We start from the raw sequence: 15,983 nt of genomic DNA, 5'->3' as shown, positions 1-15,983 counted from the left end.
GACCATAGTCAGCCACTACTATGCTGTAGAAACCAGTTTTTGATCTCTTAATGTGTAGATTCCTATTTTTTTTTTCCAGCGAAGGTGTGGGCCCCTGTACTGACAAGAGGTGATAGTCTTTAGATACAGACTTTGTTAGACTATGCCTACACTTTAGATGCTGGTATCATGGTGGTCCTGATTTCATATTAGGGTGAGACTCAGGTGTGCTCATGGCCCCCCCTGCCCCTGCTCTCTCCTGGTTTCCGTGCAGAGGGTCTTGGGTGCCTTGACCAGCAGTCCCTTCCATATGGTAGCATATCCCCTATCTGGATATCTATATGTTGGCAGGCCAGACCCAGAAGATGTGCCATAGCCCACATTTCTGTATAGTTTGGTCAAAGACTTAGTCAAATCCTTGAAAAATAGCCTACGTGTAGAATGTGGGTAGTAGTACACAGATTCTGCTAAAAAGTCCACACTACACCAGTTGAGAAAGACTACCCAAAAGACAAGGGCTTGCAATATCAAAAAGTATTTGTTTTAGATAATGTCCTCTGAGAAAAAATCCCAGCAGTTAGAAACTGGCTTTTACTCTTAGATATAAGATTTTTTCCTCTCTTCTTTTCCAGTAAAAAGACAAAAGTTTAACTCACTAAAAGATATCTCATGATATCTTTGGGTTTTTTAATACAATGCAAAGCAAAGGTAATTCACTGTATAGAAGATGGCGCGCTGTCATCAATCCATATTTCAAATGCAATCTCATACTGCCATGCAGAAATGTTATTAATTATTGAGCACCAAATATGTGCATGGCATTGTTAAGATCCAGAGGAAGCAAGTAGCTCTAGACACACTTTTTCTACTTCAAGGTGGGAGTAATGGCCTGATGAAACTGTACCTTGCAAAGGTGGAAAAAGTGGTGTTTCCACAGGAACATTTAAGAGGAGAGAGGTCTGAGGCCCAAATCTCATTGTAGGGTAATGGCTAATCATACACTGGAGACTTAAGTTCAGCATTGCAGTGACTTATTCTTAAGGTCCTTGTTAATTAACAGGATTCCAGTTTTTGTTCTGAGATACTGAAAAAGGTATTAGGTGTCTAAAGCTCTTTATGAATCAAGTTTTTCTCCACAAGTTAACAATAATCAAGCCAGGCAATATGTATTATTTCAACCCCAAACCTCTCATTTTGGCTATTTTGGAATGAACCTGAAGCAAGACTTTTTTAAAGCCCTGAAAAGTAAAATTAATGGAGGAGAGAGGAGAGGAGAGGAGAGGAGAGGAGAGGAGAGGAGAGGAGAGGAGAGGAGAGGAGAGGAGAGGAGAGGAGAGGAGAGGAGAGGAGAGGAGAGGAGAGGAGAGGAGAGGAGAGGAGAGGAGAGGAGAGGAGAGGAGAGGAGAGGAGAGGAGAGCGGATTCAGGAAACTTTACAATATATTGATGAACTATCGTCTCTTTGCTTTCCATCACTTTTATGGAGCCTTTTCAACGTGCTTATGCCTGGAACTTGAACAGGCTGCTGAATGTTACAAAGCCATCCACCTTTTCAGACCCAGTTATATATTTTAATTGTCAGATCTTACATGCAAGTAGTATTTTTCACGTGCAATATTACTTGGTCTTGATATTAAGAAATGATGAAGAACTTGCATTTCATAGCAGCAAAGTTAAGGCTGGCCTTTAGACTAGGAAAGACAATATATGTATGAAGATTTCTGCAAAAATGGTAAAGAATGAAATATGAAAAACATTTAGTGTTGTTAGTGTAGGGGCTGCTTTGAACTACAAACATACTGTGTTCTTGAAAATCACTTCTGTGAAACTGGCCATGCTATCTTGATATTGCATCACATTGCACTGAATACTTTTAAAGGGGTCTCAGCTTATTGTGTGATATTTTTCCATATATATAGTGGGTAAAATAAATTATATGTCATTAAGCATGGCACTTTTTGTTCCTTTTAAAAAACCCAGCATATAAACATTGTTTGCTTAATAGCACAATTTCAGGAAGCAAAATTACTTTGAAGACAAACTTACAATTTATTTTTTTCAAGTGCAGCATAATCTTTTTCTTTTTTTTTACAGCTTATTCTAATTAAACAATCATATGTAATTGCAGCTGGTGAATTAAAATGACATTTTTGATGGAATGATATACAGAGCATTATACTGGCTCAAGGGAAGATTAGACCAATGGCAAAATATTACCAGTATGTTTATTTACCTTCTTCCAGAAAGGGTATTTCTGAAATGATGGACAAACCATTGTATAGGATTTTTGTACAGTAGGGTCTTATTTACACAAGACTTCTTGTTCTACCCATTCTAGTCACTATGCTGAACTTCTGTCCTCTCTTCTTCAGGTATATATAACTAGAGATGCCATAGGAAGTTCTCATTACTTTATTCATTATTTCCTTCATTATGTTGAAAAGGGAAGCTACACCTCATTTGCTCTGAAGTATTTTAAATGTTAGAAACTTCTCTAGGTTTGTGAAATGAATGGATGGGGGCCTGCTTTGCAATGCCTACCTTGGCAAACTTACTGAGTTTAACATGACATTTTTCAATTTTGCTGACTTACAAGAAAGAAGTTTCTCTTTTCCAATGCTTTTTATTACCTGGATCTGTTATGCTATGCTGTATATTTAATATATTAACTTTATTTTGTTTTCTAACGTTTTGCATTTTTAGTGCTTGTTTATTAGATTTTTAACCTTTCTTTTTCTGCTACCTCATTATTGAATAGTGGACTGTAAAAATACTTAATTTTTTTTTTTGCAAAGTATGATTGTGTTATAAGTCATCAGCTGACAGCAAACTGAATAATCACTGCAATATATAACGCTATAATCAAAACTACAGTAAACTGAGATTTTTGTGTTTATATACTTTAACAGACACCTGCCTTGAATTTCAGTCACAGTTATTAAAAAAAATTCTGTAACCAAATGCAGTTCTAAGTCAGCTGAAATTCTAGCTCTTCTACCAGTCCACACCAACTATCAGTATTCAAGTACAAAAACCATTCTTTATAATTCATACAGGTATTTCCACAATGGCAGACTGGCTCGTGTCTTGTTTGGACCTTGGAAGGAGGGTGGATGTCCTAGTCTTCTGCTTGCCAAATTAATTACAATGCCAGTTCATATCAAAGTTTGCTCTGGAAAGAACCAGAAGTTCCTCTAGTACACAAACCTGTGCTCAGGTCAGATGGTAGTTTGTGACAGGATCTACACTGTGCATGCTAGTGGACATCAGACCATCTGCATGGCTTGTCTGGGTGCTCTCCAGCATGACTGATAAAGACAATATTAATGTAGTATACGGTGACAATTATTTGTCACCAGAATTTGGGAGACATGCTTGAAGATGAAAAAAAAGGTAAAAGGGGTAGACACTGCTCTTAAAAAATACAAAACTCTTCCTCAGTTTTCTTCCCCTAAAGAAACTATCAAACTACTGGGTCCCATCTTCACTGTTGCTTCCTTTTCTTTTTTGTAGTACACTAGGAAGACTGCATTTTGCAATGTAGAGCATATTTGTGTAACAGTAGGTAGGGAACTGTTTACAACATAATTTAATTTGCACAGTTCAGCTATGATAATAGGTTCAAAATGATGGGGACATTGTATTAATACTATAAATAATTCCAAAAATTAGGCTTGAATACATGTGCTCAGTTAATGCAGCCAAACAATTTATATCAATCAATCAGTATTTTAATTAAATTTGAGGGGAAAATTCAAAACAACAACACTAGCACTGCACACAAATTAAAAATCATTGTAATCAGGGCAATATCAATTCATTATACAGACGGAATGTTTTAGCAGCAATTTATCAAAATCTTTCAGACCTACTATCTTTCACTGAGTTTCATAAAATAATCTTCAGTCATTTCGAAATATTTGAAGTTTAATTAATCACAGTATCAAGCTTGTCCAAAAAGACACCAAGACTAAATTATGTAGGGAAAAATGAAGGACTCAAACCATTCAGTAATCTCTCAATCTAAATTTTTGTAGCATATTAGATTAAAATAGCTCTTAATGATCCATTTGGGAACTGATTCATTAATAAATGCAGCCTAATCCATCAAAAGGATAATGACTTCCTCTGAAGAGTCAATTTTTTTTCCTGCATGCATCAAAATTCTTTTCTAGCAAGGCTATGAAGCAAACAAATAAGATCTTGTTGTATCACTATGGCTAGATTTTGTTTTTTAAAATAAGAACAATACCCATGGAGCCAAACCTTCACCTCATGTAAATTGTTACCTGCTCTAATGACATTATGTCATGCAGGAAGCTTATCCCTCACTTTTTTGCCATCATCTTATAGTACAAAGCCATCTAAGCACTTTCATGCAATTTGTAGTCAATGGTCCCTTTAAACAGCATCTGTAGCAATTCACTTTTTTTGGTACATGATGATTTCTCAGTGACATGTTTTGCCTTACAGTAATCTCTGGTCCTGTTTTGTGCAGCACTTTCACTTTTCATCTTCCGCTGGGCTTTATTGCACGGAGATGAACAATGGCTAAAAGCTGGTCGCTGCTACAGTTCAAGGTCATTTCTATAACGTAATTTCTTAAGGATTAGTTCTTCTGATTCACATTCTTCAATAATCTCCTGGTTAGTTATTCATACACACAAGAGTTGATTTAAATAACTAAAAGTCACCAATAATTTGTCTATTCCATAAAACTTCGGGATTTCAAATAATGTCCCTTTTTTTCCGCAGCTAAATAAAACCAGAATTGTAAAGGTCTTCCAGTGTAAAGCTAATAATAAAAGCCTGGTGGATGGGGCACTTGTGGGGTACAAGAGACCCAGGAATCTCTCCTCTGCCATTGTCTGACATTAAAAATCATTGTTCTTTTCACGGGGCTAGAAAATAACTCTCTGCCTTTTCCAATCAGTGTTTATTTTATACAAGACAGAATGGCTCCATCAGGCTCCAGTAGGAGAGCAATCCATGCTGGCATAACTGACAGGCTGCTGAGATGACTCCGTATTAGACGTGATACACCAGTCTTGAGCTCAGTATTGTGAGGTTACAACCTCTTCTATATTCGGTTTCATGTTTCTATGAGTAAACCAGTGCAACTACCTGCAGAAACTGCAGAACCAATGATTTTTATGAAGTCTGTGACTGTTATTCTATGGATTGGGAAATTTGTGTTTTCCCTTGTTTTGCCAGGCAATGGACCTGATGGAATGTTAGTCTTAGTGTACTGTATGACCAATCAGATCACCAAGAGTATCTGATTGTGAAAATTGTGAGTATGAATCTATAATCCATGCCCTGACAAAGTCTGGTAAGTAAAAAGTTTTTACAAATTAGTTTGGAAGAGAAGTGTATTGTTCTTTCATCATCATTCAAAATGTGTCAAAGAAATTGTTCAAGCTGCATATAAATGAAGACAAAATTGGCACTTGTACTGTAAGAAATGAGTCCCAGTAGAATATGCTGTGGCAGAAATTCATGATTCTTAGGTGGATGTGTGAGCATCTTTGTCTAGTTGAGTAAGGAAAAACAAAATTAATAGTAATTTATACAATAAAAATTCTGTGGTTCACCTGAAGGTGAGTGGTGTTGGCTCACTAGAGCAAGGGTTTCCCACTCCTGAATGAAAGCTGTCAGTCCTATCACTTCTGCAGATGTATACAGAGCAATGCCCAGTTCTGCAATCACACAGTGACAGACAAACTTCTTAAGAAAAGATAATACACTAAAACCCAAATGAGTAGTTCCTTTGCTCTGGCAGCCACAGTTTCTGTTTAATTATTTAGGAAATACTACATCATGTAATAAATCCAGGTGGAATAAAGCATCACTGCCACACTGAGCTACTAAGCTTTAATCTCAAAGAGATTTGTGAGTTGCTGTGGATAACCATCTATGATAAGGGGCAGAAATTGATGTGCATCTTTTTTCTGTTGTCTAGTATTGTGCTGTTCACATCTGTATGGAGGAATTATGTGCTATACCACAAACATCCAATGTATCTTGAATATGGCTAACATTATCTGACTTTGCTGGTGGTGATTCTTTCCTGTTGACTGACCATATCTACCTGCCTGGGTAACAGATTGAAAGTACTGCTCAGTCCTTTTGCTTAAATGAATAGTTACTTTCAGCGATCCTAACTCATTTAGAAGACAATAATCTGTCTTGTATTGTTTCAGGAGAGTACTTTTGGCTTGTACTCAGCACCTACCAGCTTCTGCCTTTTGAGAATGTGGTAGAAGAAACCTAAATGAGTCCTCCAACATCATAGGGAGAATGGCCAACTGGCAGTTAAAAAACACTTTAGCTGCTTAATTCCTCTCTTCTGCCTCTCACTGTCACGGCAAAAATAAATAAAGGGGGATGCACATGAACTAACCCTCTAATGTCCAAGCAGAGAGCCTTACTTTAGGATCACAATGGTGTTTTCTGACCTCACTCTTCTTTCAGAGGTTCCCACCTCGCTGCCTGAACAGCTCTGCTGTTTGTGTCCAGGTCACAGCTTGATCTATAGAAGGCTGCCAGGTTCCTCTTGATTTTCCCATAACATGTTAGAGGCTGGAAGAGTGCAGAATTTGCTGCTGAAGCAACTGAGGAACCTTGAAGGTGGGTTGGGGACCTCCAAAAGAAGCAGCTGAGGGCAGGAACCACTGTGACATCTACAACCAACAGTGGGAGAATTGGAGAGGAGGAGCATTGGCTGCACTGTGAAGATTTGGGAGCAATTTAAAGGTCAGAGAAAAAAATATTGGTAGGATTTTTAAGACTTGCTTAGTACGTAGGTGTGGGAGAGACAGTGTTTAGGGCTGTTTTTAACACCTTGCTGGTCACTCAGAACAGTTTATTACCTGCTGTAAAGGAAAGCAAACTTGCTTTTTTACAGGTAGGTGGAAGGAGATGCATGTGTTTAAAGGGTCAGTATATGTAAGCTTGGAAAATGGAGCATGTGTGGTTTGGGCCATTTAAAGACATGTTCCAGAAGAGATAAACACCTACAGTGGTTAAATTACTGTGTGAAATCCAGGACTAAGATATTAGAAAGGTAAGAGAAACTTTGGAACCTCTGCTCTGTCCCCCAGGCCAAGGTAGCATGACTGTGACCTTTTGGTGTTCAGTCCTGGCTAGAAATATCATAGTAGCAGCTCTTGTAGCAGAAATATACAGTCCTTATTCTACCTGGGATACAGAGCTATTTGAGAATGAGGAAAGGATAAATTAGCCCTGTATTTTGGACTCTAGCAAAAGGGCTGTGTAGCATATGTGATAATAGTCCCTGGGACCTTAAGGTAAGATTTCCTCAATTTATTTACGGCCTTCCTAGTCACTGTGAAATTAACTGGTAAGATAACTGGAAGCAGAAGGTCCAGATGTCTCTCAACACAGGTTGTGCAGCTTTGACTCCAGCTATGTAGTGTTCAGCATTCTTCTTTGTGGAGTAACTTCTGATAATATCTGGTTTGTTAGCCCTACTTTTAAATGAGGGTAGAATATACTTTGGTGAGTACTGCTGAATCACAATAGCCTACATAAAATGGTTTTCATTTCACTAGGTAATGAATAGTTTTACTCTCTCCTACTACATATTTCAGTATGTGAAGATTCATTCCAACACATATCCACAGCTTGCCTGAGTTTTCTTAACTGAAGAACACCCCATGCAAAAAGTCATTTAGGACTCTAACAGATGCATTGCTTTATTTAGGCAAAAGCAGTCTTGTTATCTGTCATTTTGCAGCTGATGTGAAAGCTCTGAATGGAGCATTGGCATTATCTGTTTGACAATGATTTGATGCAATACTACACTGTGCTATAAATTAGTGTCAAGAAGCAAAATGGTAATGATAGGGGCCCCTCTATGCACTGGTGACTTAAATAGCATGTTTCTTTAAAATTCAACAGTGACTCACTCTCTTTTAAATAAAACCCCTCTGAGCAATTTAAACAATGCCATGTAGCTCTAGCGCATATTTCCTTCGATTCTGAGTACTTCAGTGTTTACTTGAATAACTATCCAAACAAGCTTTTTAGCACTGTACTGAATAATACCTTGAAACATATTACTTGGTGCAACAAGATTTTTTTAAAGAAATGTTTGAATATTAACTAAAATGGTCGGACTCTGTTTGCTCATGCTCTACAGTAAGCAGAATTGAAGCTGAAAGTGGTTTTCTGTTCTTTCTTGGAGATTATATCAGACAGGTGAAGTCCTGAGTAGCATTTTAAATATACTCAGCACATTTCAGGACTCTTGTTTTCTTTCATGCAACCAAATAGGCATTGATTAGAGAGAATTTTCCAGGATCGATGGAATCAATTTGCTCTTGGATTCCCAGACCCTTCAGGCGACACACTGGCACCATCACAGTTTAACCAGCTGAGGATTCAGGCACATGCATTTAGAAGTGTCTTCTTTGTTGCACGTTTAAGTGTTGATGAACACTGCTGATGACATGAAAGTTATTCCTCCAGGTTTCAAATGAAATGTTCTAGTTCTTTATATCTAGGTAAATACGTCAATATATCAGCTTTGTGCTGCCTTTTTCATTCCTACACACACATATCGGTCACTCTCAATGCTCTTCAGGATTGAAGACATTTCCAAGACAGTGCTATTGAAAAAGAAGTCATTGTCGATGATGATCTATTACATTCTGCTAATCACTCTCTACCACAGGTGTTATCTACACATTGAGGGATATAAAGGAATGGAAACAGATTCCTCAAAAAGAAGAAAATACACGTTTTCTTTCAGGATCTTTATGGCAGGGTACACTCCTTAGTTTTCAGAACAAAACAAAGATTTTAGAGCAATATCTTTCAAAACTGGGCCTTAATGGATGACAAAAAAATCCTTCCCAAGCCCAAGATCTTCCTGTCATCTATAACTTCATCTTGTTGAGTAAAAAAGTTGTGAGATGGCAAATGAGCTCTGCAGCGAAAGTGAGGGAAAAAAATTATCTCAAAGAGGAAGAATGCCCTCCTGTTGAGGACATATTATGAAGAATGCCTCTTTTAGCTGGCCCAGAAGTGGTTATAGGGCTTCTAACCTGAACACCTCATGTCATTCAGGCATACAGGCAGAGGTTGTAGAAAATGACATTTCAGGTAACCATCACTTAAACTGATAAAGGATTTATCATTTTAAAATAGCATCCTACTCTGCACCTGGAAATGAACTGGAAGATACCATCATTAACAGATCATACATATAAAATCTCTTGTAATAGACTGGCCATTTCTGTACCAATTCAAAGTAACTGAAAGAGAAGCATTAGTAATAATCTGACAGAAACAAAGCATTATTTTGGCATAAACTGTCCTGCAGGTATTACTAATAAAATCCTCCCTTGAGTCTAAATTGTGGTTCACACAAAAATGGAACTACATGCCTTCGTTCCATGCCAACTCCAGTTGTGAACAATGGCATGTCTGGAAATATTCATATTATCAATCCTAAAATCCACGTGTGTTTCAATGAGGAGGAAAATCTAGCTACTTGTCACTTCCAGGCTACGCATATATAGCAGAGGAATGACAAAATTGTTTCTCTGCACTTTCATATAGGCAGAATTCTTTGTTTATGCCAGCAATTAAGTAACCCAAATCATCCCCATAGCACCCATATCAAAAGTGAAAGGGATCAAAAGATGAAAACGAACCACTGGGCTGGGTGCACTTCTACACAGTCTGTCTATGAAGCAGGACAGTATTTCCTCTCCAGAGCTCTCCTTTCTCTTCAGTGTTCACTTACTTTAATTTTTATACACTGAATATACAAGTTGTCTTCATGATCACTGAATTCAAATAATTCCTTGGGAAGAAACAAAGAAATATCTCACAAGGGAATATCAGTTCAATGGCAGGAAGGGTAGTGAGAGCAGGGCCTGTGAGCACCTGAATTTGACAGTTAGAAGGATAAGTACAGAAAAAGGTATCAAGAGAGGTAAAGAAGAGAAGATAGGTGAGAATAAAAAGAAAGAAAGCGGGAAGAGATAATACAAGAAAGGAAAATCAAGGGAATAGGAGAGAAAGTATAACAGAAGGGTCATATGAAACAAATCCTCAGATGCCTGAGAGTCGCTGCTCACGATGCCACTTTTGTTTATTACTCCACCTTGATTATGTAGCACTAGCAACAACCCTGTTGTCTTACTGCTGTGATCAGTGGCAAAATACAGACACTATGCAATTCATTCAAGGGAAAGAGACTGTAAATGGGTGCATTCAGGACAAGGCAATGAGTTATATTTCTTGTTTTGTTGTTTTTTTCTCCTAAGATCTTGTTTCCCTCCCTACATTAAGTGTACAGTTGGCACAGCCAGTACTTCCAGCCTTGTACTTGTTTGCACATTGTTCTGTCCCATTTTTGCACGGCGTTTTGACTAAATCAAACCTGAAACTGTTACAGATGTGGGAGAGAGGACTCACTTCTCTCTCAGTGCAGAGGCAAAGGGAGTTAATATATTTCCCTTTGTCCTTCCACTATTAGTAACTCTCAGAAGATCATAATTGCTTCCCCAGACTCCCACATTAGCAAACTTTACCTAAGGGTTTCACCAGATGATCCCCTTCTTTTCCACAGGTTCACCAGGCTGCTTGAGCGGCTTGCAGCTGAAGATGACTTTCCATCCCCTACATGCATGCGGACCACGGTCGATGTGGTGAATGCGCTGCGTACGTTCCTTTCAGGCTTAGCAAGGATGATATAGACCTTGGGCACAAACATACAGCCGAGGGCCACTGTGGCACTCAGACTCACTGAGAAACACATGGTGATTATCTTGTAGTTGCTTCCAAAATATATTGGCACAAAAGCCAGCCAAATGATGCAGGTGGTATACATTGTAAAGGCAATATACTTTGCTTCATTGAAATTAGCTGGGACGTTTCTTGTCTTAAATGCATAAAAGGTGCAACTCAAAATTAATAATCCATTATATCCAAGGGGAGTTACAACACCCAAGTTGGTGGTGTTACAAATCAGGTAGACCTCTCGGATGCTTGGGTAATCATGCATTATATCTGGTGGCTCCATTATAAAGAGGGCAACAATTATGCCTAATTGTATACATATCAAGATAAATGCAATAACCAGTTGGGCGCAGGCACTCATGAACCTAGGTTTCTTTGTACAAATTTTTTTCTTGCTGCCAGCCAGGATTCTTGCAATGCGGTTGGTTTTAGTTACTAGAGCAGAATAACTCATAGCTGGGGAGAGGCCGATGCCAATTCGTTGAAGATAACAGTAAATCTGTTGAGGTTTTGCGATGAGACAGAAAGTGCACAAGTAACCCAAGCAGATGCCGGCTAGAATGATGTAGCAAAGTTCTCGGCTGGACGATTTGACCACTGGAGTGTCACGGTACATTATGAATATAGCTGTAACAAACAAGGTGGCCAGCAGACCCAGACATGCAAAAACAACTGCTGCAATTGGTTCAGGATCACCCCATCTGAGATACTGGACTGGGATGAGGTCACAACCTACAGAAAAAGGAAAAAAGAAGGTAAACTGAAGTATGTAGGAGTGAGATTCTTTAATGATATAGTTACAGACTTTCCTGATATTTCTCTTCTTTTTCTCTTCAGGAAGGTGCTATTATAATGAGTATAGGCTAAGATTATGTTAATATAATGACACAATAAATACTTTTCAGTGACAGCTTATTTCAGTACTACAGTTTTTCTGGAGTATAACATGATGACTGAAAAAATGGCCAAGCTGATTAAGATAAGTCACCTTTCTTCACAGTCGAATTTTCTTTTTAAATTATTTTAAATATAGTAATTTATGAAAAAATTTCAGAATCAAGTTGCATTACCTCATTGCAAAATGCTTCAGAGTTGTCTGCATACTATATGCACTTAAAGGACCAGATATCAATCCTACTAATTATATTGTACACTATGAAGGATATTGGTACTTGTTTAATGATTATAAAGAGGAATCTTACAGATTCTAGCTGTCAAGAGAAAGAGAGTGCTTATTTCTCAGATATGCCACCTTTTTTCTAATAAAAATTTTGTAGGATCAGAGTTGCAGATAATAGGTAATTTGGGATGGGACACCCTGTGCACTTCTTTATCTGTCATTCATCCTTTTGAGATTTCTGAGGAATTAAAATCTCATCTAACTCATGAAATCAAACTGAATTCAATAAATTAGTGTCAAAGCTGAATTACCAGTGCAACCCATCTAAGGACACTTGTTTTTCAGTCTATGCATAGGTTTTAATAAGTCATTCTATGTACGCGTGTCATAGGAAGTCAAAGAAGCTTTGCATTTCACAGTGTGCAGATCAATGGACAGGAGTAAAAGCTGGCAGAAAACTTGTTGCTGACATCCCTCCTCCATCCCTCCTTTCTTTTTGCACTGTAAAGCCTGGGTAGGAATAAGGGGGGAGAACCTTAATGCTCTGGAATGCAAGTTCCTGACAACAGTAGACACGCTGGCACTGCCAGCCAGGGCAGGACTGCTGGAAGGAGATGATGGAGCAGAGGAAATGCAACTAAAAGCTTTTATTTCCCCTGTACTTGTATTAAGCTTGACTAACCTTGATTGCAAAATTTAAATGACCTCAAAATTTAGGAGTTTTGTAATCATGTTGCTGTCTTCTGGTTAGGTCAGACAGAAGGGTGTCAGCCTGACTTGGGGTGGGTGGTGGCAAGGTACTTCACACTGTGGGGATGGAGTGCCGGGTTCTGTATTTTCAGCAGTGAGGGTAATTAGCACTTTCTGATGGGCATCTGGATGCCAAGCAATCCCAATTAATTAGAGAACCTGGGACCTCAATGACTTGATGAACAGGAGTAAATGTAGACATCAGGACTATAATTTGGGAATTTCTACATGCAAGATCTACTCTTTGCCTTTTCCTTTATTTTAAGTGGAGCTTAAAGTTTTTCCAAATCTGTCACTGACATTCTTAGTAGTAGAAATCATTTCATGAAATGGTATGGGTAGATAGTAGGCTTAGCTCCTCTCTTCTCCCAGTATTTGTGTATTCTATATCTCTACACAATTAGTATTATCAAAAATATAATACCTACAATAAGGTGGTATACTCAGTAGATTGTGTAGGAAAAGTACAAGGCAGATAATTCTGTATTCTTGCAGAAAAAGCAGAAGGATTAGGGTCAACAAGTCTTTGACATTAGTGCAGTTAAAGGATACTGCAGCCACTCCAGTGTAACAGAATTGTGCTCTTGGTTACTAAACGCAGATTAATTTGCCATCCATATTTTAACTGCTTTGGTGTGCAAAGCTTTATTTTGCAATAATAAAATTATTACCATATCTTAATGTAACGAAGACATTTAGATTTTTATGGAACACTCTCATAGCATTAGTTGATGATACCTATTTGACTCTTGCTGTTTTTAAAAGGTTTACTTATTCATTGTGAGGGAGAAACTGTATTTCATTCTGACTTCATCAAGATTAATGTAGCACAGGAATCACATCATTAAAATTAACATTTTATACCAGTGAGAGTGGTGGAAGAAGGGTGAAAACCAGAAAGCATACTCTGGTGTGTGCAGATAAACCCATGTAGTTTCTTCCCCAAGAAAGTTTATGAGTAAGTGACCTCTAAATCGGGTTCTGATTTTACCAAAATTTAATTAATGTTTGGGGGAAACAAATTAGTACCAGCTTCTAATACTACTATATATTCTTGGACAGGAAATTTGAAGAAAAAAGGTCTTTTTCTGACAGCTGGCCTTTACATGCAGACAATGATATAGGTGCTGAATTTTGCTCAGTTTCTAGTGTTGCAGTAGAGGTGAATCACAACCAGGTATTTCTCATTAGTTTCAGACTATTTCATGCCTTCCTTGCTTTATTACTCTTTTTACATTCTCTTGATAAAATACCTGAGAAAAGAGTTGAAAACTTCTCCCATTTTTTCCCCCATCACTGGATATACTTTACAAGGAGAATGCTAAACTGTGAAATGATTTATTCCTCAATTAAGATTTAAGGACTGGATAGTCTTCATAAAGCAATGATTGGTGAAGTTTTCATATAATAGCTTTGCAGGTAATGGTTTCTGACAATGGCACTTTGCAGAAAGGGACAACTAGATCAAGTAAAAGAAATATGGGAAAACAGCACTGTGAGTGTTCAGGTTAGGTTGATGGCCAGGATTATACCAAGGCAAAAGCTGAAAAATAGTAACACAAGAAGAACTTCTATCCCCTAAATATGTGTATGCTCAATGGTCATTTGGACAAGATCCTGCCCCACAACCCACCTCCTACACTTCATCAACATCTTCAAGCACCTGGAAAGTTTCCCTCCTAGCTGGCTCAGAAACTCCAGGTGGAAGAGAGCCAGCAGCCTTGTCTTGTGGTCTCTGCAGTGTGCTGAGGCAATCTTTGGCTTGTGGAAAGGCTGTTAGGAGCCAGTCCAATTTGGAGCAGGGGTAGAGTTATTCTACTCTGTGCTCACGAGTGCACTGCTTCTGGGACCGGAGCCCCAGTAAAATTGACATAAACCTGCCTCTATGTTCTTCTGGCCAGAAACATAGCCAGTGGGAGCAAGGTACTAGATACGCATGTGAATAGCAAGACAAGCAGCTATAAAAAATCAGAGTCCCATCTGACATGCTAGGGAAAGGTTTTCTGAAAGCAGCATCAAAAATCACTGACAAATTACAGATAAGGATGTATAAGGATCTTCTGGGGAAAAAACCATTCTGATATTTTGGAAAAACATCTGGCTACTTCAGCGATGGGTTAAATTGTGCCATAAACAAGGAGAGGAGAAGCTTTTGAAGGCTTGACCACTGCTATAGGTCTATTAGTACCCTGAGCTCTCTCTGTAGAGGTAAACTTGTCACTTATTTCTGATCTTCCATATTGCATTAAAATTACTTCATCTGGGAGAAGAATTCACAGATATGAAGCACTGTATTATAGAGCATATTTTCTGGTGATTTGATCTTGATACTGTTTTAATTTGTTATTATAGCCTTGACACCTAAGAGACCTTACCATGCCTTTGGCATCCATAAAACTGTATTAGCTTAGCACTGAAGATCTCTTTCATGGTAGGCAATATAAAATATATAATTAAACTAGTTCCAAAGGTAAACATGACAGACGAAGGCTTGTGAATAGGAGGCACTCTTGAAAGTGAAGGGAATTCATTGAAGTCTCTTAAGTCAACATCATGAGCTAAAGCTCACTAAATTTGCACATGGAGACTAAAACTGGCAGAAAATTACTGCTGGTTTAGTAAGTCCTAAATATTTTTCAGTGGGGTTTGGTATCCTTGGCAGTGTGTTCAACTCATTGACAAAAGACTTGGTTTTCTTGGTAACTTTTCACAGACCCTTCCAAGGATAACAGAAGTCTAAACACCAAGGCTGAAATCTAAACAGCAACCTAGCCACATCTTAGTTGTGAATGAAGCTCCACATAGGATTTGGCACACATTATTCAAAGCTTATTGATATTATGCTGCTAGATATTTTATATTAATGCTTCTGAATGTTTCCCTATCTATAATCCCAAAAGATGGGAGAAGGGATATCTTGATTAGTTATTGGGTTTTCACATATGGAGAGCTGAGATGTAAAAATGTAGGAGTTAGTTAGAATAAAAATCTAGAGGAAGCTGGCAGGGTAGCTTTTACTTTTTTTTTTTTTTTTTATAAAACCCCAACTTGTTATCCAAACTGAAAAGGACAAAGTGAGGATTACACTTTCCAAAGTCCTGGGTGAGGAATCAGCCCCCTGATCTCCACATGGAATGTGGACCAACTGAAGTGAGAGAGGACATCTTTAACATTTTGGTACTGAGTTCTGGTGCTATGGTAAACTGTTACGGTCACCAGTTCTTTGCCCTGTTCCGGTGGGACCTTTCGTAGTTGCTACAATAGCAGGGCATGTAGAGGTGACCATGTGCTGGCTTCTTAGCTGCTGCAGTTCCCAGGCTGGCACATTTACTGAAACCATCAGCAAAGGTATGTTTGCA

At 38.3% G+C, this 15,983-nt stretch overlaps 1 protein-coding gene across 5 annotated transcripts in view; it reads right to left on the bottom strand.

Moving 5' to 3' along the window:
* GRM5 (glutamate metabotropic receptor 5) overlaps positions 1 to 15,983 on the bottom strand; it is a 274,806-nt gene that overhangs the window by 14,237 nt on the left and 244,586 nt on the right. For all 5 annotated transcript variants that reach the window (XM_087757684.1, XM_087757686.1, XM_009470380.2 and 2 more), the window contains one exon: positions 10,547 to 11,486. In XM_087757684.1, coding sequence (XP_087613810.1) covers positions 10,547 to 11,486 — 940 coding nt within the window. The remainder of the gene's footprint in view (positions 1 to 10,546; positions 11,487 to 15,983) is intronic.

The sequence above is a fragment of the Nipponia nippon genome, unplaced genomic scaffold (genome assembly GCF_047370975.1).
Source record: "Nipponia nippon isolate SJK-2023a ecotype South Korea unplaced genomic scaffold, ASM4737097v1 scaffold_2, whole genome shotgun sequence".
Taxonomy (NCBI): Eukaryota; Metazoa; Chordata; class Aves; order Pelecaniformes; family Threskiornithidae; genus Nipponia; species Nipponia nippon.
This window is presented reverse-complemented; position numbering and strand designations above follow the sequence as displayed.